This window comes from Gymnogyps californianus, chromosome 1 (genome assembly GCF_018139145.2).
Source record: "Gymnogyps californianus isolate 813 chromosome 1, ASM1813914v2, whole genome shotgun sequence".
Classification (NCBI taxonomy): Eukaryota; Metazoa; Chordata; class Aves; order Accipitriformes; family Cathartidae; genus Gymnogyps; species Gymnogyps californianus.
This window is the reverse complement of record NC_059471.1, coordinates 174,248,023-174,273,440: the sequence shown is the minus strand read 5'-3', so window position 1 is coordinate 174,273,440 and position 25,418 is coordinate 174,248,023. Positions and strand designations below refer to the sequence as shown.

Genomic DNA, 25,418 nt, shown 5'->3' with positions numbered 1-25,418 from the left:
TACTAGAGTCTCCTGCTGCCTCTCCTCAGTTCTTATCTCTCCAGCTAATCTTAGTCTTAAATCTTTTTCTGTTATTACCAGAAAGATGAGAAAGATGGCTGTGGGCTACTGGCAATTGTACATAGTGACAATACAAACTGTCACTTGAAGCCTAGCATCATGATTTTATCTTCTGTTTTCCTAGCTGGTTTGAGACTCCGGTGAGACAACAGTGAAAAGATGGCATTTGTGCAATACAATGGTTGCGACGTAGTTGTTACGTACACATACCTAACATGACTTTATCTGTAGGCTCTGGTAACAAGAAGAGAGTTAATATTTTCTCTTCAATTTTAGTGGATTTAAGGATATTGGTTTTTGCAGATTGAATTCCTCTGGTAGCTGGCTACATAGTAGTCATTTCTCAGGAAAGGAAAAAACCTGTTCTTTGAAAGCATGTATGTGAAAAGCTACAACAGCAAGAAGAAAGCAATATAAATAAAATCCTTTGTTAATAAATCCCTGCAAAACTACGTAGTGCAGATATGCTGCTGGTAGATGTCAACAACTGACCACTGTTAACTTTCAACTTTGAAACAAGTATGATCTTAGAAGAAAGCTGTGACTATGCTGAATTGCTGCTGCAAGTTACGAACAAAACTTTGAAACAGAAAACCCCTGTGAGAAACAGAGAGCTCACTGTCACCTTTGCAGTCCTGCTGCTTGGTGTCCTACGTGTTGAACGATGCTGAGAATAGAAGCAGGAGAACTGGAACCCATCTCGGGTTGCAGCCTGTTTTCACAAGGTATCTACCTAAGATACGAGGGACACACCTCGCATACTTTGACATGGTTGTACCGTTAGGATGCAAAAGGTGCTGTATAAATTAGTAGAAACTCCAGAGCTGTTACTATTGGGTTACAAGACTATCAGGCTACAGAGGGGATCAAACATACAACCACCTGTTTTTCCAAAGACTGCTTCATAGATTTTAAAGCCATCATGCCCTTTTCAAGTTTCTCCGGTCTCGCTCTGTATAACAAAGAACAGTTCCTGTGCTGATTCAGTAAATACCATTTGGCAAAAACACTGCTGCCAAATCTATTGAAAAGTGAAGAGATGATGGTACATAAATTTCTGAGGGCTAAAACTGCTGCTGATGGCCATGGTCATCCACCTAATCTATTTCAAGTACATTCTTCCCCAATGCTTAACTGATTGTAGAGGGATTGATACCTTAAGGTCTAGGAGATTTAGTCTTTTTCAGAAAACATGGTTGAGAAAGAAAATTAAAGAGTTAGTGGATGTGAAGGATTAGTGATTAAACATGGGCTTTTATTGAAAAGAACCAGCAAAAAAGTAATTTTGGTTCAGAAGAAATAAATTAAGAGCCTGTTTTGGGCAACATTCTTCCTTATACAATTATCCATGTTTACACAGAAACAATTAAAATCAATGCTTTGATGCTCTGTGTATTCATGAATACTTCATTGTTCCATCTTTTAAATAATAAAGAAAAATGCTCCTCCAATCTCTTCTTGAGACACAGTTTTCTGATCAAGATTTTTTCTCTCTTTTTCTTACAATTATTAGTAAAGTAGCACTAGGGTAACAATGCATTATGAGAAGCTGTATGCATTTCCTGGTAACTTAACTGAGTTGCATTTGAGAAATTTGGGGTTTATTTAACCACTCTGTTTTGGACCCCGGTGAAACAAGTTCCCAAATATGTACGTACATCTCCCTCTGTATTTAACATATGTAAGATCCAAGTTTGTGGTTTAAATATTCAGGAAACTATTGTTAGCATGTAAATGTGCATTTCTGAATCAAATCTTCTCATCTGAATAGAGAATTAACAGTTGAATATTTCTCATTCAGAAGCTGACTCTCCAGCAAATGTCTCAAAAGAAGATTAAGCTGCCTGAGATTAACTTTGAAAATGCCTGGATTTATACATACATGTACAGTTTACAGCACATTAGTAAGTATTACTTTTAAAATGTCAAAAATGCATCATGTGAAACAAATTAACTGTGTGTGATGGAAGGCAGACTTAAAAATTTACAGTTACATGCTTCTCAAAACACTATCTATCTGCCTTTGCTTGGTTTCCTCTTAAATCCTCAACTTCTCATTATTTGTGCATCTAATGAGTAACTAAAATCAATAGTTTTACATAATTCATATTTCAGATTCTATTGCATTACCTACAAGAACGTTATCTTGTATCTGAGTAACACAGGTCAGCCAAAAGCTTGTATTTATATCTTTTTTCACTTACATGAGTGTCATCTTTGTTAAGGAGAGATGTGCATGTATGTGTCTGGAAACAGCAAACTTAAAGGACAAATTATCTTCTGCACAAAGCTGATGACTTCAGTAATTTGTTGCATTTTTAAAAAAAGTTTCTGTCTGATAACATCATCAGAGGGGTCCAACTCAAGCAATAGGATGGAATTAAGCAAATTGTTTACTTACAATTACATTAAGAGGTTAATCCTTTTTTCTGTAGTTACACAAATGTCTCTCGGACATCAGTGTGAAACTGAAGTTTGTAGGATCCAGCATAGGGATGTTATTTATAAAGCAAATCCTTCTTTTTCAACATTATCTGTAGATAGAGAGTATACATTTACTACATACAAAAATAGCATCCCTTGTGCTTTCTAATCATTAACACTCTTGTAACTTGGTGCAAATGGTGAATCCTGTACCTATGCAGGGACTTGTCAAAGCCTCCATCCACTTTCACCCAGCTGCAGAAGCAGGTCCCCTTTGAAGGACCAGAAGCAGGACACATACAGGCAAGCTCAGCTTACCACTTAGCTCTACACAGGATAAATTCAGATAGACTAAAATGATTACTTCCCTGCTACCATGTCTAAAGAATATTTTCAGCCTGACAGAGCAGGAGGAACACAAGGACCCTGCATAGCCATCAGTCGGCCATGAGCCCGGTTACTCTTTCAAAGGTGCCTCACAAACATTTCCTGACCGCGCATCCAGCTTCTGCAGAGATACACCTTATTATCAGTTACGTGTTTCTGAAGGAAACGTGACTGGAAATTTAAGATATTCCCCCTCTACACTCCACAAAGGTGACAATGTTAAAAGATGCCATGACTTTTGTAGAAGACATTTCCATGTGTCTCTGTACAGGCGCAGCTCTCTCTTAATTTCCACATCACCGTGAGTTGCTTTCGGCTGGAGGTCGGGGCCCTCTCTGGGAGGGCGAGGCCGGCCGAAGGGGTACGCTTCCATGGGCGCCTGGCCCACCTCAGGCGCGTCCAGCCTGGCACAGAGCTCCCATGTCGCCATGTGCCCCAGCACGTCTTCAGGTCAGGCCTGTACTGCCAGAGACATTTAAGCTGGACATGTGCATTCAACTTTTCAAACCATATATTTTTACACTGCTCATGAAAACCAAAGATGACATGTAGGTAGGTACTTGCTCCTACTCCAGCTCCGGAGCTCCAGGAGGCACGGCTGAACTGCACACTTAACTAACTAACACTTCAACTGCACAGATCCTCACAAAATGTCCCAGTCATCACCCATAAATCACCAGTTCAATCCGCTTACCTTACTCCATCACTTCATAAAAATGCATTTAAAAAAATCAAATAAATGTTGACACACTGATGTAAAAAACCCCCAAACATTTCAGTCTGTGACTAGAATTGTCACTTTTTTCTGTTCCTACAAACAACAGGGCTTTTTTTTTTTCTTGGAAGAATGAATTTGGTTATTTATATGTCCTCAGTTGGCATACCAAACAGAGAAATGTTAGACTTAAAGTGTGCAGCACTTGCAGAAGTATTTTTCAATTTTAGCATGGTAGACTGAAGAGCAAGAGAAGACATCCCCGTGACAGACAGGGAACCAGGCGGGAAGCAGCACATCGCTTAGCACTGCTCCACAGGGCTTCACCCTGTGCGAGAGAGATTCGGCCTTACGCTGCTCCTCTGTCAAGGACTGTATTTCACACTTTATGAATCTGTTTTTCTCTTCCTGATGAGTACGTTATATATTTTTTCCCAAGATAATATACATTATACTAATATATGCACAGTCTACTGCAACTTATGTTTGATACAATTTGTTATATACATATATATGGGCACAGATGGGAAAAAATCCCCATTTATGTAGGCTATGAGGATGTAATGAAAAGAAAATTGACAAAAGGAGGAGAGGAGGAAGGAAGGAGGAGTACTCTAGCAAGTACCGATGTATATTAATGGTCAGGCGCCATCTGGTACCACATCTGACAGAATTTGTCTACCACCTCTAACAGCCGACGGCAATTCCAAGCCCATTCGTATTCTTATTTATCGACACCGAACATGGTGCTTTATAAAGGATTTTCAGGAAGTTTTAGGACACTCACTCCACTGGAAAAATATTTGCTTGAATTCATAAAAAACCAACAGAACTCAGTTATGCGTTACAGCCAAACAGCAAGAAGCCTTTCCAGTTTCCAAGGATATGTTTGAAAGCAAGAGAAATTTGCTTGTCAATAGCCAATAGCCATGACCTTGTTATGAAACTTCACAAGGATTAAAATATCAGCACTGTATATTCAGTCTATTCAAATTTCTTCTTTTATCCTCAGTCACATGAAGAAGTGAAACCATTAGTGACACGAACACTAACTATATAAGGAAAAGCATAATAGGACACGGATTATTAACAAAAGACAGTTGAAAGCCCCCCTTCACATGAAAAGATATTCCCTTGCTCTTAACCATGAGATGGTCTTTGCACAGGCTAATTGTATAATATCTTCAAAAACAAGAAGAACTTTTGAAAAGTGCCCTTTGAAAGCTGCCACTTTCATGGTCCTATGCAGAGAGGAACCGGGACTGAGGTTTTGCAGCAATCTGAGCAAATACATGGTCAGTTTTCTTTCAAAGCAGATATTCGTCTTGGAAGGAAGAGCACAAGTAAAATTCAAAGTAAGATAAGCTTTATGAAAAATTTGCCAGACGTTTAGCAAAATAAAAAAGTTCAGATAGAGAGGAACATCTATTATGCATAGCTAGAAAGATGTCTGCTTCAATTTGCAGGCTTCCACATGACCACTCCTAAAATGAGTGCCAAGGGAAGCACAGAAATGTATTCCATCCCAACATATTTCTGGGAGCATAATGGTACTTGCAGAAAATGCTACCATCAGACTGTGCTAACACAACCTTTAAGTGATCCCACCCACAACAAGCTTCCTTTAATTTCCAATTGCTCACAATGTGTACCTGCGGTACACAGGAACTCACAGGAGGTCCTCGGAGAACCACGAGGAGGTTAAGGTGGCTGGGGGAGATGACACCGCACTTGGAGAAAAGCAGAACATTGCCGCTGGATGCGTATGCAGCATTTGAGACAATGTCAAGCTGGTGAGGTGCCGACGGTCATGGGACAGCAGAATAACAGAGGATTAGAGGAGGAAATTGGGTTGCTGAATAGTGAAAATGCATAAGGGTTACAGGCAATGCACAGAGCGATGGAGTTAACTGCATTGAGGCTTTGAGAGGAGCAAGGCAACAGAAGACGGCATGCAAGGGAGACATGGGGCTCTGGATAACAAAGAGGAAGGCAGCAACTGCTGGTCATGGGGCAGGCTGAGGCAATGCCTCTGTGGAAGACAAAGGATATTGAGAGGAGAGGCAAAGGCAGCACTGCCTGTCCCATACAGAGAAGGACGAGATGCAAGATGTGACAAGTGGTATGCCAATGCAAATAAATACTGTTGGAAAATGCCAACTAACTGCAACCAGAGCTCTCTGTAACCAAAATCAGTGTCAACCAAGTTCTTACTAAAGATACACCGGTGGAAGAAGTAAAATATAATTGTATAGGTGTTTTTAAACATTTCCCTTTTGGTTTGGAGTGACCACTTTGGTTTTTTTAATGGAGGTAAATTAAGCTGGGAATGTACTTAGAAATCCATAACCTTGAACATAAAATGAAAAAAAAGAAAAAAAAATCCCAACCTTACTTTTTTTGCTTGTCATTTTATGAAAGACAGCACTGTAACTTTCTGTCTCAACCTGGAACAAGGTATAGTTCCCTACACCTTCAGGGTTTAAGCTTTGAATTGGCCTAAAAAATTCCCTCAGTTAGCTCTGATGGACACCGGAGATTACTGATGGGGTGATATGGATTCAGGATGTAAGACATTTGCAATAAAGACAGGAAGGGTGCACTTTTTTACAGAAAAGACTTACTTGGCTGTTGGAAGATGCCTGGCAAGCAGGCTCTTCCCCCTCCCAAAGCTCCCAAACACTGGGGCCACCCTCCTTAAGCTCCCTAAGTAGCACCCACACATAGATCCACTGCTTTACATTTCCTCCCTGAAACAGTTGCTGATTCCTTCCCCTCCTCCCAGCAGAGCACCACACAAAGGTCAGGCAAAAGCCTTTGAGATTAAATTGTAAGTGATTAAAATTTCCATTATTTTGTGAACTTGTTCCACATATTAAAGAGCCCTAATGGAACTTGCACACATTTGTGCAGGTAGAAAGGCACATGATGACAGGAATTAAGGAAATTAATTCCTGTGCTTTGGACTGAAGTAATCTTCCACAATGTAATTGGCTTTCAATCATTCACACACAACATGCCCTTCACCTTTAAATGGTAATTCATTTTACCATACAGGTTTTGAATTCCATTTAGGTCAGGCTTTAAGAAAGTTCCCATCTCCGTACTAGAATACAGTGTATATGTTTTGTCCAGGAGGAGACCACGTCAGAGTGTAATTCAGATTTCTGATGTATGTATCTATATGATGTTTTACCATTTCGGTGACCCTTAGCAGGGGGAAATGCAGAACACTTCCTGGCGAGAGATCAAGCAGCAATTCCCTCAGCAATGCAAGGTTATTAATGCCACCTCTCCTGAAATGCTCGCTATTTTCTCGCTGCGCTGAGCTCTCCGTGGGACATGGCAAAGCGGATATGAGTGCGAAAGGCTTTTCAGGGCTGCACCTAGATCACAGCAGAGCTGTGCAAAGCATAGTGACAGTAAACATAGCTGCGTCTGCTTTAATAAAAGCAACAGAAATCTGGAAAATCTCACCATGTAGCACTTTCCTTCTTCCATGGCTGTGAAAGAAAGACTACAGAGGAAATATCTGGAAGCACTGGGTTTGGTCTAGTTGCTTCTGGGGTTGCTTCAGCCCACCCTCTTCAGTTGATGTAGCAGCAACATGTTATAGGTGACTAAGTGTATCCCTCTGATGAAATGGCCTTCTGCAGGCCAGGTGCAGTATTTAAATCTATTTCTTCTTGTCTGTATTTTCCTTTTGCACATCACATCCTATCATTCTGTGATGTTTTATCTCACTCACACTAATATCAGCCCTGGCTGACAACCAAGGAGACTGTACTGTTGGCACCCCTGCCAAATGGTTAGGCATATCCTGGACACAGACAACAGATGCTTATATTTAAATTGGGACTAATTTGCATTTTTGTGTATTGTGGATTTTTTAAAGCATAGTTTTAGTAATGAAAAAGAATGTGTAATTCTGAAATAGTAATACTTTCCTTTGAAAAGCCAGGTTTGCTAATGGATTGCCATCTGTTCAACCCTTTGCCAGGAAATAGATCTGTCCTGCTTACTGAAAACAGTATTAGGGTGAAACTGTAGATTACACAGTGGATTTCTGAGCAATTTAATTTAAAGTGCATGCTAGCACTTTGTTATTTCAGTAAAAATAACTTTAGATTCTCCTTTTCTACTAATGTTGGAATTTAAGCCATCCAGCAAACTGTGTTTAGAGTAGTTTGTGGGTTGTTTTGCTCTCACTTGGGTTCCAGAGAAGGTGCCTACCTCTCCTTTATCATTTTGAAACCAAGTTCATCAGGTTTCTTTTGCATAGGATTTACAGCAAGAAGCTCTCTATCTTGCTTTGAAAGCCCATCTTAATCCTCTGGAAAAAACACTGAAAAAACCAAGGCACTGGCCTCAATCATGCTTTCAAGAGTGCAAGATTTATATGTGCCTCACAGAGCCTCTGGATGCAAGTTAGGAAGAAGGACATCTCAGCAATTCAGGATGCTGTATCAGGAGTTGTTGGACCTCTCTAACCAATGGAGCCAAAGGAGCAAAACAAATTGGAACGGTAAGTTACTCTCTTGTGTAACCCACAGAAATCTAGTAACGTTTCTGCTGAGCTTTGTTATGGGCACAAATGCACTGTGAGGGAGAGGTCCAATTTTTACAGCCTGGAGGCAAAAGTTGAATTTTAACATAACTTCAAGATTTCAGCACCCTCTTACATCACCTCGGTAAGGTTACTGACACAGTCTCAAGGCTAGCAAAACACCAACCGCTCTCCCTACCCGGACCGAGTAGCTGTCTACAGGAATACGCAGACGCGCTGTTTTGTCGGGCAACATCATTTAACGCCAGCGAACAGAGAAGTTGCAATCAGACTCCTTCCCCGCACCCCCCCACCCCCCCGCCCCCGCCAGCCCCCCAAAACGCCGCATTTTGCCAACAAACGACTGTCTCCTCGGGAGGTGCGAGCTCCCAACTCGCTGCCGGGAACGGCCGGCCGGAGCCGCAGCCCCCACCACGGAGCACCCCTCGCCGAGCCACCTGCAGGGGCGGCGGCGGCGGCACAGGGGGGGGGCCCTCGGAGCCGAGCCACGGGGGCGGGCGCCCAAGGGGGAGCCCCGCAGGGCGGAGGCGGCGGAGCGGCAGCCGGGAGCGTCGCCGGCGGAGCGGCGCGGAGCGAAGCGAAGCGCTGGCCGCGGAGCCACATCCCGCGCCTGCGGCACCGCCGCGCTCCCGCCGGCGGGATGCCAGCCCTGCCCCCGCCCCCCTGCCCGGACAAAGTTTTATTTCCTCCATTTCAGCCCTTCTCCTGCCTCCCACCTGAGCCCCGCAGGGAGGCGCCTCCCCACCGCCCTCCGCCACAGCCGGCGGCGCCGGCCCCACGCACCGCGGGGCCGGGAGAGCCGTCGCGCCGGGGCTGCGGGGGAAGACCCCGCGCTCCGCCGCGGCTGACCCCCGGGCAGGGCGTAGGGCGGCGGGGCGGCCGGGGCGGCGCGGGCGGGGAGCGGCGGCAGGGCGGCGAGCGGCGGCAGCCGCGCTTACCTCTGTCCAGCGTGAGCGGCTGGACCGCTGTCAGTGTCGCCATGTCTGCGGCGGGGCTGCAGCCCGAGTGACGCGCGGCTCCGGCACCGGCGTGGAGTGCGGGGAAGGGCGGGGAGGAGGCTGGCAGGGAGAGGGGGCGGAGGAGGAGGGTGGCTCCGTGGGAGGAGGAGGCGAGCGGGGCGGAGAGGGTGCCCAGGGGAGGGCGGCTCGCCACTGACGGGGCGCCGCGATGCTGCGGGCGCAGGGCGGCCCGGCGCGGCCCGGCACGGGCTGCCGGCATGGCTGCGTCTCCGGAGCCGTGCCTGGCGGGAGGCCCCCGCCTCACCGCGCTCGCCTCAGGGCGGAGTCCCGGGGCCCGCAGGGGCCGGAGCTGCCCGGGCCGTGCGCGGGGGTGGGAGGCGGGTCGCCGCCGGTCCCGCCGCCGCGGGGATGCCGCAGCGGCCGGCGGAGAGGGGAGGGAGAGAGAGGGGTGAGGGCGGGGAGCTCCGCAGCGCCGCGGGGCGGGGAGGACGGGCGGGAGCCGGATCCGGCGGCCCGGCCTCGCCTGGGCTGGGGCGGCGCGGCGGGCGGGCCGTGCCGCCCCGTCCCGGGGCTGGGGGTCTGGTCAGAGGCAGGGGGGGACGGTGTGTCTGGGTGGGCCCTGCTCTGAGGACTGGCCGCAGGGGATGAAAATCCGCATGCGAAGCCGGGAGAGGAGGTACCTGGCCCCTGTGCAGGGCCTCGGCCGAAGGGACGTGTCCCGTAGCGGCCCTTTCGGATGGCCCAAACTGTCGGCCTCGCCATCAGTCCGGCCATCACCTCTTCTCTAACTGCTGGGTGCAGCCCGGCCATCCTCAAGAAACCCAGCATCCTCTCATAAAGCACACCCAACACGTCTCCACAGCGTGGGGTTGAGTCCTCACATTTGCAGAGCGAGAGGGTGGTCACAGGCGTGTGGCGGCCGCCTCTTGCAGGTCAGCTGCAGCATGTGTGAGCTTGGAGGCCTTCGCAGAAGACCATCCGCGAAGGTGGAATTTCACACTGGAGCTCTGCGACGTTTGCTGGCAGCACTCTGGTTGTCTGCCCTCGTCGTTCGCACGAAGTCAAAGGAACTCGGTCAGCTGCCATCCGAGAAAGGTGTGGCAGAGTCCCACAGAGTTTCTGCTGCCTTCCCTACGGTGGACAACAGTGTAGAGGAATGGCTGAGTGAAGAATGGCATCCCCGTTAACTATTGCCCTGTGTAATACCTGTGGTCTTGTGTTTGCCCAAGGAGTGCTGGGATGGGGTGGAGCGTGACTCCAAAGGGGAAGGTAGCACTCTTCTCCTCACCCACCGGGGATCTGACAAACCACAGGGGACTTGAAAGTACAGCAGTTCAAGTTTGCACATCAAAAAAAGCTTTCAACTGCAAGGGTATTTAAGCACTAGTATAGATAATTAGGGAAGCTGTGGAAATTTTGCCATTAAAAGTTTTCAGAGCAGATTAAAAATACATTCAGCCGTTTTAAAATTAGAGAAGTTTAAATAATATATATGAACCACCCACTTCTTCTGATAAACTGAACTCAGCACAAATTTGTCTAATTAATTAACAATAAACAGTAGCCCATTTGGGTATCTTGACAAGAAAATGTTTCAATTGGCTAAAATATCAAAGTCGAGAAATCAGTTCCTGGCAAGCAGTCAGTTTTTAAAATCAAAATTAACATAAGGATTTTTATTATGCAGATTTTATGTACTTGCATAGCAGCTGGATTGACATAAAGTGTAACAGCTCCTCTTAAGTAGTCACATTACGGTATATTGGATTCATAGTCCTCAACAGAGAAGTACACATTTGGAGCTATAACTACGTAATGTGACAACTCTCCAACTGTTATGACACTTGAAAAAAATCTATTACAGATATAAATGTGTGTTTAAATAATATTAAAAGCAAGGTGTCAAGTTAATTAGCCAATCAAGTTGCGTTCCATATAGGACTTCATAACCCTCAGACTTGCTCATTTAAACTGCCATCTTGCAAACAGACATTTTGAAGCAACGTACAGTTATAACAGTAACTTTTCTATCAATAAATATGTAGTGTTAATGCCAACTATGTAACTTTTTAGAAACACACAACTTTAGAAAAATCAATGTTTGGGCTTGAGCAGGGTGCCCGTGGAAAGCAATAAGCTTATTCTGGGTTTATTCTTTTTTATCTACCGCTGGTCCGATTTCGTGTGCTCTGCCACAGGGGCTAATTGGCACTTGGATGAGAGACTTGAATGGGAGTATTAGCTGCACTCAAGGAAGATGAAAAGCAGCATTTGCTGAAATTAAACATTTCCTAATCAGCATAGCTGCATAGTTAATGCTCAAGAACGTTAAAGACCTAGCTGAGGAATACTTTAAGCGGCTGAACTGGGAAAATTGCAGAAGTTGTCCAGCTGAATTCAGCAACTGGAGAAAGGGGGTGGAATGAGGCAAGGGAGCTGTGCAGTGGCTCTTGCTTTGCCAACTCCCAGGAGAAAGAGTGGACTCTAATAGCAAAAGTTAGCAGTCAAAAAGAATGAGTGCCAGCCAGCCTGCTGTCTTGGAAGGTGGATCTTTTTAGACAGAAGCAACTGGTCTGACTCTCAGTCTTCTTGTTGATTCCCTGGGCTGTATTGGAGCTTTTAATTCAATGTCACATGATGTTTACCGAACCAATGAAACTAGACTGAATTAACAGATTTTATATTGTATGGACTGGAAACTGGCTTACTGACACATCTTTAACATGTAGTCAGTGGTCAGGTGCCCATGAACAAGGCTATGGCTAATAAGATGCCTGTAGACTTTTTCTGGCTATATTTTAAAACAAAATTTAGTATTTTGTTCAAAGATCTAAAATGTGGATATAAAGGCTTCAGTGGCTATGCTTTCACATAACACAGGTTATTAAAAAAAAAAAATCACCATGAAAGTGGGTAAACCTTGAAAGATGTTGTCCAGAGAGGCTGTGAAATCTCCATCCTTCAAGATTTTCAAATCTGACTGGGAAAGGACCTGGGCAACCTGCTCTTACTGTGAATTTAGCCTAGCTTTGAGCAAGAGGTTGGACTGGGTATTTCTCAGGTCCTTTTCAACCTAAATTATTCTATGGTTCTGTAATAAACTGTCCAAATTACTGGTAAGAATTATCTGAATAGCTGGATTAAATTGTTACATTTAAAAAATAATGTGTTTTAATGCTGCTGCAAGCAAGCGATGAAGAACGCAATGGTTACTTCCAGGACTGGAGATTGTTTTGGGGAGGGGTGTTCTTACGTAGCAGGCTCAGTGTAAGTTCTTGGTGTGATGTTGCCAAAAGGGCTAATGCAGTCCTTGAATACGTAAACAAGGAATGACAAATACAACTAGGGAAAAGATCTGTCTTGTGTACTTAGCATCCATAAAACAACTGACTGGAATATTGTGTCCAGATCTGGTGTTTGCCTTTCAAGATGGAAAATCAGCTTTGACTTGAGGTTTAAGGACCTCAGTCAAAGCTTATGAAAGAAAAGGGTAAGAAGGAACTGAATCACTGTGTGTAGGTCCATATATATGGAAGAAGTGTAATAGTGGAGGGATTTATAGTCTTTAAATTTATAGTCTTATGACATAAGGTGATCCCGTGACTGGAAGTTTAACAAATTCAATCTTGAGTAAGATGTACTATTGTAGCGATAAGGATAACATAGGGACCAATTACTCACTGTTGCTTTAAATCTTAACGAAAATCAGAGGTCTTTCTAAAAGGCTTGCTTTGATCTAACTTCTAAAGAAAAATAGAATGGTTGAGGTATTCAGGAGGTTAGATGAGATAATGATTGTGATCTATTACTCTCATGACTTTTATGATCCTTTGGCTTCTCTCAAGAATTCGTGCTACAAGGGCCAGAGAATTATTTCTACACAGCACAGTGCAATGCAATGTGGGAAAACCCAGTACCACTCTGAATGCACTCATTGACTGCCAGAATAGCACATCTCCCCTTGGCCTAAGCTTTGCATGGGATAATTAATTAAGATGCTGCCCCATGACTGGAATACTGTGGTAAATGCAGCTTTTCGCCTCAGTACCAGAGCCACCCCTACCAGAGGTGGAAGTCCTGTTTATGGTGGCTACAGAGGTGTGTGGCAAGAGGTCATACCACAGTGGCACAGCTAAATCTGTGTTTGGGTTACACAGCACTGTAGCCTTATATTAGCTGTATTCTGGATATTAGTCATTGGACTAGATGTCTTGTCAGGGCTAAATTTCACCTTGGGTACTTACATTTGGGTTCCTACCTACGTTTCCCATGAAATTTCAGTTTGCTGCAGGGATTTTCACATCCAGCTTTACATTGGAAAGTTTGTTGGGCAGCTGCTTTATTTCACCCCGAGGTGAAATATTTTTTATTATATGATATAGTTATATCTTGTTTATGCCCCTTTTTGTTAAATGCAACCTGTTATTCCGCTGTTCTTGTATTGACTTGATGGCTGTGGGGAATGCCACACACTCAATTTGCAGGATGATCAGCTGTGTCAGTCATTCCCCCATTAAACATAGTTTCGTTATGTTTGCAGATTGCGTGAAACTCCAGGTTATTTCAGAGAAGATTCCAGGTACAGAGAACATTCAAGACCCTAGATCACCTCTTAGGACTGATTCAGAACATGCATTCAGCATTTTCTCTTTTTTGTGTTTCACTTGTGCCTTGCACTTCAGCACAACTAAAAGCAGAGATGGTGGTAGTGTTGTAATACGGGCTGTGAATTCTCAGAAGACTGAGGATTTTTGTCATCATTCAGATTTGCTTTTTGAGTGGCATTTTGCATCTACAGGGGAAAGAATCCTTCCTTTTTTAAAATCCATCGGTTATTTCCATGCAGTTTCCATGGCAGAACTTGCTATTTGAGCAATCTAATGGTTTAACAGTAGTTTGTTTATTGGGCAAAGAACTGCATCAGTTACCCGTAAGAAATGTGATTTAGTGCTTTCTGAGAACTATATGCATTACTCACAGGTACAGTTCCTTTTGTCCCAGGAGAGCCATGCCATCTCAAATAATATTTCAGGTGAGCTAGAAGGTCCTACTATGGGTGCATAGCAGTGTATAGTTCAGTATTTCTCCACTATACTACCCTGTACCACAGGACTGTACTTTCCTACAGGACTCATTTTCCATTCTAATATCGTGTAATGGATTACTTTTTGTAAATAGTGCAATTACTGTTTTCCCAAACACTGAAACCAATTTGGCCTTTAAAAATACTTTCTTTTTTCTGGTTTTGTTAAAGATTCAACTGCAGTTGATAATAGGGAGAACAGGATCAAGCTTTGTTGAAATTCTCCTTGGGCTACGTTGAAATTCAGGTGGTGGAGGGTCTGCTCAGTCCAGTGAGTTTCTATCTATAGTCTATAGAAGCCTGTAAGTCTATGTAGTCTCTTTAAAGATAACTACTGCAAAAGCTAAGAAAAGCAAACCTGTTGCTGGTAGGCTTACGTTTGCTGTTTGGAGAAGTGGGCTGTGCCTTGGTGGGCAGGGTCCACCCTTTCTTTTAGGCAGCGAGGCAGTTTAAAAGCAGTTACAAATCAGACCTTCAATCCATGATCACCTTTGGATACCCTTGAAATCTGAAACTTGAATCTATTTCCCTTTGTTACCATGACTTACTTATTTTGACTGTTTTAAGGATCGGATCTCGACTTAAAGTTTGTCAGTACTGAGGACCTTTGAGAAGAGTGCAAGTTATCCTCTGTGAGGCCACAGACATCTTCAGTTAGCTAGTTTAATGCCAGTTCAGGCTTCATCTGCAAGCACTGTACCTGTAGTCTTAACATACCCATAATGCATGAATTCACAGTGTTTTTAGTTACTTGAACAACTGAACAAAAGCATTGATGTGCTCTTCTCATAGACCAGCATAATGAATCATCCACCTACCTTCTTTGTCCAGTCTATTAATATACATTTTGGATAGAATTTTTGGATCAATGTGATTTCTTAACAATAACCCTTTGGAAAAAAAAAGAAAAAAAAAGTAGACTTGTCCATGGGAATATGTTTATTGATTGTGCTTCACTGGGTTTCTCATTGTTTCCATCAAAACATCCCTATACAGAATGATGACAGAGAAAGAATATGTGGTTGTGAAATAGACACTTACCTTCAAAGGAAGTTAAAATGGCAGAACATACAATTTTAAATAGTTTTAGAATTTTCAGTGGTGAACTAATAGTGATAGTTACAAGGAGGTGCATAGTCAAGTATGTAGGCGTAGGGAAAAAAAAGAAGTGCAAGGACAAACCACAGTTCCATAAAGTTGCCACAGCTAATTAATTTGGGAGTGTGAACAGTGCAACAGATGACACTATCAGCCTTGTATTTCCTGAAACTGTTAGTCCTGTGTTAATTTTCATGTGAGATCAGTGACATTATGATATGCATCTGAAGATGAGTGGGACCTTGATTGCAAGGAGTTACTGTAATTAACTCTGATTTTAGTATACTCTGTAAGTACCTTTTTGAGCCATAAAAATTAAAATATGATTAAAAAGTCCTTTTGGGATCTAGAGTGCATTTTCAGATTTTAATTGGGAAGTGAAAAAAAGCAAGCTGCTTGCAAAGCTGATGTGTTTATAGACATATGAGGTTTAAGTTAAGCTTAAGTATTATCTGAAATCATCGATTACCTGATTAAGCTACACAGATAACCAGGTTTGTCAATCTGAGGATTAAAAAGCACAAACAAACCAGTGAAGAATAAAAAACCGACAACTTGGAGAAAAAGTGTTGTGACTAAAATGAAACTCAGCAATATTTGTGTTTCAGTCCTGCTCTTTATTAAAAAATAAAGGGAAAAGATTAATTTTATTTTAGCTTTCAGAAGACAGATAATGATTGTACTGAAGCTTTCCTCTGCTTTTTTAGTGACATGCTCACAAGACATGACAGTATTTAAGTACTGCTGGGGACCAGAATGTCAGGGCTACTGATGATTGTTGTTGAGAATAATACTTTGTCTTCAGAATGAGAGAGATCCAAGGGGAAATATCGTTAAGTTGTCTTGGTCTAAGAAGTTTAATGGTCATCGCTGCATCTCCAATCAACATAACTTCAGAGCTGATCTGTGTGTCATTGTGAACAATTAAATCACATCTGGTCACTGCAATGCAGTCACGCTCACTTGCCAAGTTATTCTATTTCCTTGTGCATCCCAGAGGCAAAACGAGCTTCAGGGCATGTGTGCGTTTTAGATGCGTACAGATGCTGATATGACTGTGTGTAGTCCCAGTACTCTAGTAAACTTGTTTGTCTAGAGGCAGTTTGAAGTCTTAGTTCCTGAGCTGGAGAGTCTGCAAGACTAATCCTGCAAACATCTAGGCATACTCTATCTTTGCTCTCATGGCAAACTTACTTGCTTCAGTGCAGTTAACTAATATGAGAACACGTGCCTGAGTCAGTTCAGAATCTAATTAAATGACACATGCAATATTTTCCTCATGGAAGACCTTCAGGGAAGCCTGAAATGTACAGATTCAAGGTTCTTGGCTGATTTTTTGGATAACTTATTTTTAATATTCAGAGGAACATTTCCTTTTGGCACTATACTAACAGTATTCTCCAACACTTGCTGTTGTCCAACTGCTGAGAGCCTTCACATGACACCATTCTGGTAAATTTGCTCTTCATTCACATTCAAAGCCATCAAATTTGCCTTCAAGTTGACCCATGTTCCATTCCAGGTCAGAGAACAAATTCTCAATTTTTTTCACTCTAATGGCTGCAGCACTGTCAACAGTTTATGTCTAACTTTTTAAAGAAAAACTATTTAAAGAAATGGACAAGTACTGCTGGGATTAACACCAGGTCACAGGGGTCTTCTGCCCTGCTTTCTCCACAGCCACTGATGATGAACAAGGCCCACTGTAGCAGCACTCCTGTCACATCAACAGCTATCAAGAAACAATGAGACTCCAGTTTTTCTGCAGGTCTGTCTCAGTTGCTGCAGCGATGGTCAGAACTATCTTACCTAGTCAGTGGCTACAATGAGTCTGTAAGTGCTTCATACTGAAGCTCTGATGGTACCATCTCCCTGCACTGGCACAAGAAGCCACCTTTTGTTGCATCTCTTTGCCTAGTCAAGCAATTCCCCTCATGGACATATAGTTAATTGTGCCCTACGAGCAGCCCTTGGAGGCAGTGGCTCTGAGCATAGTGACCACTGGACAGTTGCGAGCTTGTTCCTGATGATAATTCATGTGAGGGCATTCCAGAACGCACACTGTTTGTATCTCTCCCAAGAACCTGCTCACTCTGGCAGATTCCCAGGCCTCTTCAGCGTCTTTCCAGTAATGCCCTTCTGCTGTGACCTACTGTGAAACTCTAGATTCCTGACACTACCTATATTGAGACATAGGAGACAAGGCAGTCACTCCTAACTAAGTTGGTGTTACGTGAGTTGGGGAATTGTACTGGACTCAAGTGTGGGCATAGGGACCAACTTAGCTTTACCTTGTGGTCTGTTCCCTGCAGTAGCATAGGAAAGTAAGAGTATCCTTAACCAAGATCTTCTTCTTTGCCAGAGAGTGAGGTGGCAGGGTAGGGGAGAGAAATTATCAGAGAGAAATCATGTCCTGGCTTGATTCTGCTCTGCTTATTTTTTCTGAATCCAACTTTGTCCTTTGACTTAAGTAATACTTGTTTCTGTACAATGCCCTCCTGTACCTTTACCCTGGCCAGTATATGCACTTCATGTACTGAATTGCCCTAGATGCGTTGAGGATCTGTCCTAAGTGGTTGATTACATATTACATTATGCAAAGATAGCTGAATCTACTTCTGCTGGTCCAGCCATGAAGCTAATAAAATTAGCTAATAAAATCAGCAAAGGAACAGGACTGATTATATGGTAGGGGAATGACTCCTCACAATCCTCGAAAGGATTCGTCTGAGGAGAAGCAGAAGTGCTGCTGATCTTTATTGTCACCTTTTCTTTACCTGGAAAATTTCATACCCTGAGAGCAAGCCTTTCATATCTAGCTCTTGTCCAGCACCCTTCCTGCAGTTACACTTGCATTTCACTCATCTGCATCAGCGGACTACATTTAGTTTCCCTGTCCAGAATCCTCTCCACTAGATACACCCATTGACCTCATCTGCTATCTGCCAGTGAGTACTGGAGGTGCACCGCTGAAAATGTGGCAGGATGAGGCCCCATATGCAATAACATGCAGCTACAAGACACCTGCACCAGCCTAATACTGTTACTATAGCGTATTACTGCAGTTCCTCCTCTTATCATGTAAGCTGTTCTTTTTATCACTTGATGATATCTCATGTGCTAGGAGAGAGGGAAGAACTTGATAAGTCTGGGTGATGAGAATAAGTTTGGGTCCAGCAGCTCTACCTCCTGTCTCCGGATCCAGTTCAGCCGTGCCAGCTGGGGAATGTCCCCTGACCTTCCCTACCGTTCTGAGTTACTAACCAGAATGGAGCATGAGACCTGTACGATGTTTGTCATTTACTAAGACTGAACTAAATAAGCTTTGCTGAACCCAGGAGGGCTTCATAGGGTTGAACATCTCTGTGTTGCACTCTCCAGTGCTGTGTGTGAAATCTGCATGGGCAGTCAGGGTTTGACTTGGTTATGCATCACTAAGGCAATGTCAGTGGATTTCAGATGGGGAGAACTGGGTATCAGAACACTGGACAGCCCAGAAACTAAGTGAGGACAATAGCAAGACAAGGGCACTGCTATCAGCAGGCTGTGGGATGGGAATTTGCTAGACTTGTCATTTTTTCTTTTCCTCTCTGCCTGCAAAAGGTCTCAGTTTTGCAGTTTATTCATTTTTTTTCTCCTCCTGAAGTGAGACTGAACAGAGTATTTTGAGCTCGAGTTCTCTGGCAGCAAGAAGGGAAACTCTTTATCTCACAGATGGGCCAGTGAGGGATTTAAAGTCTGTTTTCTTTTTTCCCTCCAGAGATACCTGTGGATTCTTAGTATCCATGCAAAAGAAAAGCTGTGTCTGTTTTCCTAGCTTGCGAGGGATTTCGGAACTGTCTTTATGTAAAACTGCTGAACCTGGCTGTACTCCAGGGTATTTCCAAGAGAACAGGACTATTATTATGAACAGATAACAATTTCAGAAGAGCAGGGGATTTCAGGATCTTGATTCAGATTCATCTTCTGGTGCGGGATTAGAACCATAAGGTGTGGAGCTGGAAGGATTTTCCCCTCTATATCCAGACCTTGCAACACCATCCCCCATCAATTATGTGTGCTTTACATTTTCACTCTGTGTAGCTGTTGAAGGAGAAGCTTTTCCCACAACACACTGCTCATCTTCCAGGCCGATAATGTAGAAGCAGAGCTGGCTTCAAGCATAACCAACTTGGGCAACAAAATAAAGAGAGCAGAGCAGCACACAGCGTATCCCTGCCCTATGGCTGCCTTCCTGAACTCCACCGTCATGCCGAAGGTGAGCACTCCCTGCTTGCGGGGAACACTGCCACGCAGTGAGAGACAGCAGTCCTGACAGGGCTCTGACAGCCCCTATCTGTGTTATATGACAAAATGCTGTCTGCTGGCAGGGCAGATCCTTCCTTTATTTAGTAGGAGAAGAAAGTGTGGGACCTCATCACCTACCCACAGCCCCTGGAAGCGTTCCTGGCCACTTGGACCTGCACTGGCCCTGTCCACTTCTGTGGCTGTTGCTCTGCTAGTGCTGTAAAACTGAATACTGTTGCAACGCTGGGGGCTGCAGACACCAAAATTATTTTTTTTTCAGCTGTGAGCAAGCTCTGTATTGAAGGAAATGGCTTGATACAGCGTAACATGGTAGCCAGTATATGGTCATACCGTACGGCTGTATGCACAAGGGGGCAGAGCTGAGCTGCGGTGGGACCCCTTGCTTTTGGTTCTCATTAGGAGCATCCTAAAATTAAAGGAGAATGTCCCTAAACAATTAGGGAAAGCCCGCAGGAGTAATGAAGCAAGCTAAATTGCTGTGTCATAGATCACAGAGGCTCCTCAGCTGGTCCTGGCTGAGGAGCCCAAAAAGCAGTAATATCCTCTTTGCTCTATGAGATGACACCTTTTCACTTCCTGAGACCATGCTGCTCAAAATTCATGTGTTGGCTGGCCTTCCCCTTTGAAGGGGATTCCCACCAGGAAGGAAGAGGGCTATTAGTTATCTCCTTCTCTTTCTGCTGAATCATGTTTCTGGGCTGAGGAGTAGGATGGTCTACAGCTGGTCTGGGCATTTGATACGACGTTTGATAAAACAGGTACGTGTTTGTCCTGGTTTCGGCTGGGACAGAGTTAACTTTCTTTTTAGTAGCTGGTACGGTGCTGTGTTTTGGATTTAGTGTGAGAATGATGTTGATTGATAACACTCTGAAGTTTTAGCTGTTGCTAAGTAGCGCTTATCTTAAGCCAAGGACTTTTTCAGTTTCCCATGCTCTGCCAGCAAGCAGGTGTGCAAGAAGCTGGGAGGCAGCATAGCTGGGACAGCTGACCTGAACTAGCCAAAGGGGTATTCCATACCATGGAACATCATGCCCAGTATATCAACAGGGGGGAGTTGGCTGGGAGGTGGGGATTGTGGCTTGGGAACTAGCTGGGCATTGGTCAGTGGGTGGTGAGCAATTGCATTGTGCATCACTAGTTTTTTTCTTCCCCCCCTTTTTTTTTGTTGCATTCCTTTTCATTACTATTATTATTATATTTCATTATTACTATTGTTAGTATTATATTTTACTTTAGTTATTAAACTGTTCTTATCTCAACCCATGAGTTTTACTTTTTTTTCTTTCCTTTCCTCCTCCTCACCCCACTGGGAGGGGGAGGGGGAAGCGGCTGTGTGGTGCTGAGTTGCTGACTGGGGTTAAACCATGACACTGTTAAACCTTGAAACATTTTGCAGGTTGGAAAATGGCTATGGTTTAAAAGGTCTGGCAACAACAAGTGAGCTTAAAAACAAATGCTTTCTTATAAAGAAGTAAATTCTTCATCTGTTTTTGTGTCACAATAAATATCCTTTGGCTAGCTCTGTCAGGTCTGACGACTTCATGCAGTACGACTGTCTCTCTGGAGACAGACTATGAAAGTTTGATACCCCCCCCCCCAGTTTCTTTGATAGTCAAGCTATTATTCCTTGCTCCCCCCACTTCAGTTAAAATACCATGTTTGATATACCTAGAGGTCTCAATGCTACTGTTCTTAATGCCTGTGTTGGTATTTCTGATAAAGGCTAAAGGATATTTACATCCATAAATCTACTATAGTGTATTCAATAGAGTAATTAAGTGGATTTTGTGCTGTGAGACAGGTCTGCTATGGGACTTTGTTAATAATAAGTGCAGAAAATGCTTTTTAACTGTGTTTCTATGGCATTCAACCCCTGAGAAATGAAGTCTAAAACCACTTTCAGTGATACATGCAGGAACTGAGTCTCTGTGTACATATATACTCAACAAATGAATTGCAGTGAGGCGTGAAGGGTATTTTAGGATCCAGTGCTGCACGATATTGAGCTGTGCTAATTCCCTGGAAAGTTGAGTAGGGGAATGCTTCCATGGAGAACTCTTGGGCTTTTGAACTTGCATTATTCAAAGCCATTCCTCCTGTTCCCCCATGCAAATACAGATTACATGGAGTGCAGCTAAAGGAAATACAACAGGCATTATTTTACAGGCTAGCTAAACAAAACAGCATTGTGGACAAGTGAAGATGAACAATTAGCCTTTATGCTGAGCATAGCAAGTACTATTTGAGACATAGTTTATCAATTGCATTCATTAGTTTATAGGGTTGATGTTATTAGTAATGGATTACATTATTAGCATCCACAAGGACAGAAGAAGCACTGAAGAAATCAAAGAGACAAGGCAAAGCAAAGCAGTGTTTTGCTCATCAGTGGGTTGGTAAGTATTTAAATACAGAGATGGTCAATACTCTAGGGCAAAGCAGAACTGCAGGTGTTGAGAATCTCCTGGATGAGGCTTCCATCACCAGCTGTTAGGCATTTTAAAGGCATTACTTCATTTTTCACTAACCCCAAAACAAAATGTAGCTGGCACTGGAAGGCATTTTAGCTTTGCATCACTGAGAATTAAAAAAAGAGAAGAATGATTGTTTTGTTCAGACCAAAATGAATGTTGTGGAGCCTTCTTAAGCCAAGCTTCAATTATCTCAAAAATGGGAATTTAAATATTTCTACCAGTGCAATGTCAGGACACTGCAGGCATTAAACGATATTCATTAGGGACTTGGTTTCAGTCATGTAGAACAGCATAAACAAAGATGGGCACATTCAAGATGTTAGATGTAGCAATTTAAAAGTGAAAGGGTTCCCACCCCCATTTTTATTAAGACTACTTTCCTAATATAATGAAGTAATTTCAGGGAGTGGGATTATGAGTCAGCTACAAAGCTGGCCTTGTTGCTTAGACACGTGCAGAATATAAATATTGTAAAGCTTTAGAGAGCAGATGGCCAGAGATTTCAGAAATGATAAACATCAGCTTTCTGCTTTGGACTGGTCAGTGTTAGGCCTAAAGGTCACATTCAAGCTGCTCTGAGTTTTCCTGCAATATTTGGATCTAGCATGACTCTTCAGTCTCATAGGATTTCCTGTAAGGATCCATCCTTGGTCATTCAGCAATCCAATGGAGCACCATGACTATCTAGTTACAGGAAAGCGTTGCTGCAGAGGGCTCCAGCACATCACTAGCAAAGGAATGAGACAGCTGTACCGAGATGAATTTTGCTTACTTTGGGCCTTTGTTTCTACCTGGGTTGCAGGGATGAGGCTTGGTTATCCTGATTGTTGGCATCACTGTGTCAATGATAGATCACACTTGATTACAACCTTCTGATTACTCATACTTTTTTTTTTTCCCCCTGACTGATATTTGGGGATCAAGAAACACTGAATGAATCCAAAAGAATTTTTTGGGTGCAGACAGACTTAAAATATGACAGGAGAGATCATCAATATTGGAGGATGTTTCAAAGGAAGCAAATTCTTCGGCACTATTTCCTCTTCTTTTACTCCTCTCTGAACACAGCAGAGCTTCAGCTTTAGCCAACTGCTGTAACATTTGAGACTGTCAGACTTTGGGATGTATCAAGAAACATGAATTATACTGCTGTCTTCACATAGCTTATGGGAAGCAAGGAATGTCTATGTGAACTGCTATGTATTTCATCCTGTCAGCAGTCCGACAAGGTTCCAGAAATGTGAGACTGGTTGGGGAAAAGTTGAGCAAAGACTTAAGAAACTGCATGGATGAGAGCTTTGGAAGTGAAGGGATCACTCAGGGTTCATTCTGAAAGGATCTGAGTAATTTCTGAAGTCTCCCAGAGGAAAAAAGAGAAGTATCTTGTGACCTGTTACAGCAAAAATTGCAAGGAAATGCTTGTGGGGCCTTCTCTAATTGTCTTTGGAGTGTCTATTAGCAACATACATATGTTCACAATCTCAGGCAATAGCAGACTGATTGGGTATATGCACCTTTAAAACATATTTCGTGTTTGTAGCCTTTTAGCACTGGATGATGTCATCTTACATGTGGCTTGTGACAGCAGCTACCTGAATTGGTGTGTTTTCTTTCATGCTCTGATCTGTTTTCCACAGGCAAGAGAGATTCATCATAATTAGAAATTTAAGTCACTGCTCTCACTAACCACTCACAAGATTAGAAAAGACAGCAACAAAGACATAAATTATTTAACCATAATTTACCTTATTGTGTCCAGAAGAGCTAACTACAAAGAAAATGCCATTTATTTTTCAGTAACACACAGAATAATTTATGCATTGCATTTGAAGTGTGTGAACTGCAGTGATAAGTTAACATAAATATTCAGCATTTGAGGAGCCAGGAATCCCAGCAAAGGAACAAACTCCTTGTCCCTACCTTTCACTGCCTGTAATCAGTTCTCCTTGCTGGGTGACTGCTGCTATTCTCAGTGATTGGCAGAGCAGGCTGTAAGGCTGACTGTCAGCAAAATGACACGAATTATATTATCACCTCTCCCTTTCTTACAGACCCCTTTTTATATCTTATCTTTTATATCTTAGTTTTGAATGTTGTTACTAGGCCTGATGTTTTTCTCTTCTCCAGATCTTGAAGAAAAGGGTACTTGTTACTTTGGCACACTGTATAACAGTGTGTGTATCCTTAATACAGGGATATATACGTAAAAATTTCTTTAAAATATGTTTATATAAGTAATAAAAGTTATTTCTATAAGTTTGAAAATGGCCAGCTATACTTTTCTTCCTTTTAATCTGTGATGGTGCATTGATGCAATTTATCTTTCTTCCAGCCATTCACCCTTTTGCAATCTCAAACTGTCTCAATCTGTTCCCAATCTGTTGCATCTGAGTTACAGAATAGGTCCTTGAAGTCCCACCAACTTGTTACACTCAAAATCTTGTTATGGGAAAAAGGGAAGACCTCACAGGCAAAGCCAAGAAGAACTTACTGTTAATCTAATTGAAGTCTTAACAGTCCAATCAGCAAGGTATCAGCATCCCAGGTCTTCTCATAGGATGAGTATGATGCTGATGTTAATGGCTTCTTTCTTCTCACTCCTGGGCTCATTTTCATGTGTTTGCTAACACACACTACACCTTGCTTTTTCTTCATTAATCTCCAATGTGGCATTACATCTGGGTTTGCAATATATGTTGGGGTTTACATATGCTGGATATGCATAAGTTTTGTTAAGCCTAACGCTGGTTTTGCACAGCTCCCAAGGTTGCATTCCTTCAATAACCAGTAGCTGACTGCTGATGAGTTGTTTATAGCCCTGGGGCCTCCAGTATCATCCTGTGCCTACACTTTCCCTGCTGTCATCTCATGCTTGTACTCCTCCATACTAGATCATTTTAGTATAAAAAGTAGTTCACCCCCTACAGTAACTATTTGTTATTATCATCTATTAGTTACAGAAATATATGAGAAATATATGAGAGTATTTCACCACACAATTGTACAATTGTTGCACCAGGGGAGGTTTAGTTTGGATATTCGGAAAAATTTCTTCACTGAAAGTGTTGTGAGGCATTGGAACAGGCTGCCCAGGGAAAAGGTTGAGTCACCATCCCTGGAGGTATTTAGGCACTTAGGGATATGGTTTAGTGGTGGACTTGGCAGTGTTAGGTTAATGGTTGGACTTGATGATCTTAAGGGTCTTTTCCAACCTAAATTATTCTATGATTCTATGAAATCTTAGCAAAAACTAGAAGAATAGTAGTCACCTGTTGTTCAATAATTGCTGTTACAGCTAAACAAACTAAAACATGGCTCCAGACAGTCCAGGAGAAGACCAAAG

The 25,418-nt window shown here is 43.0% G+C and overlaps 1 protein-coding gene across 1 annotated transcript in view; it reads right to left on the bottom strand.

Moving 5' to 3' along the window:
• Window positions 1-9,371, bottom strand: part of LIN7A (lin-7 homolog A, crumbs cell polarity complex component) — a 44,330-nt gene extending 34,959 nt beyond the window's left edge. Inside the window, exon 1 of the mRNA XM_050907230.1 lies at window positions 9,092-9,371. Within this exon, the coding sequence (XP_050763187.1) occupies window positions 9,092-9,371 (280 nt within the window). The remainder of the gene's footprint in view (window positions 1-9,091) is intronic.
• Window positions 9,372-25,418: the final 16,047 nt, after the last annotated feature.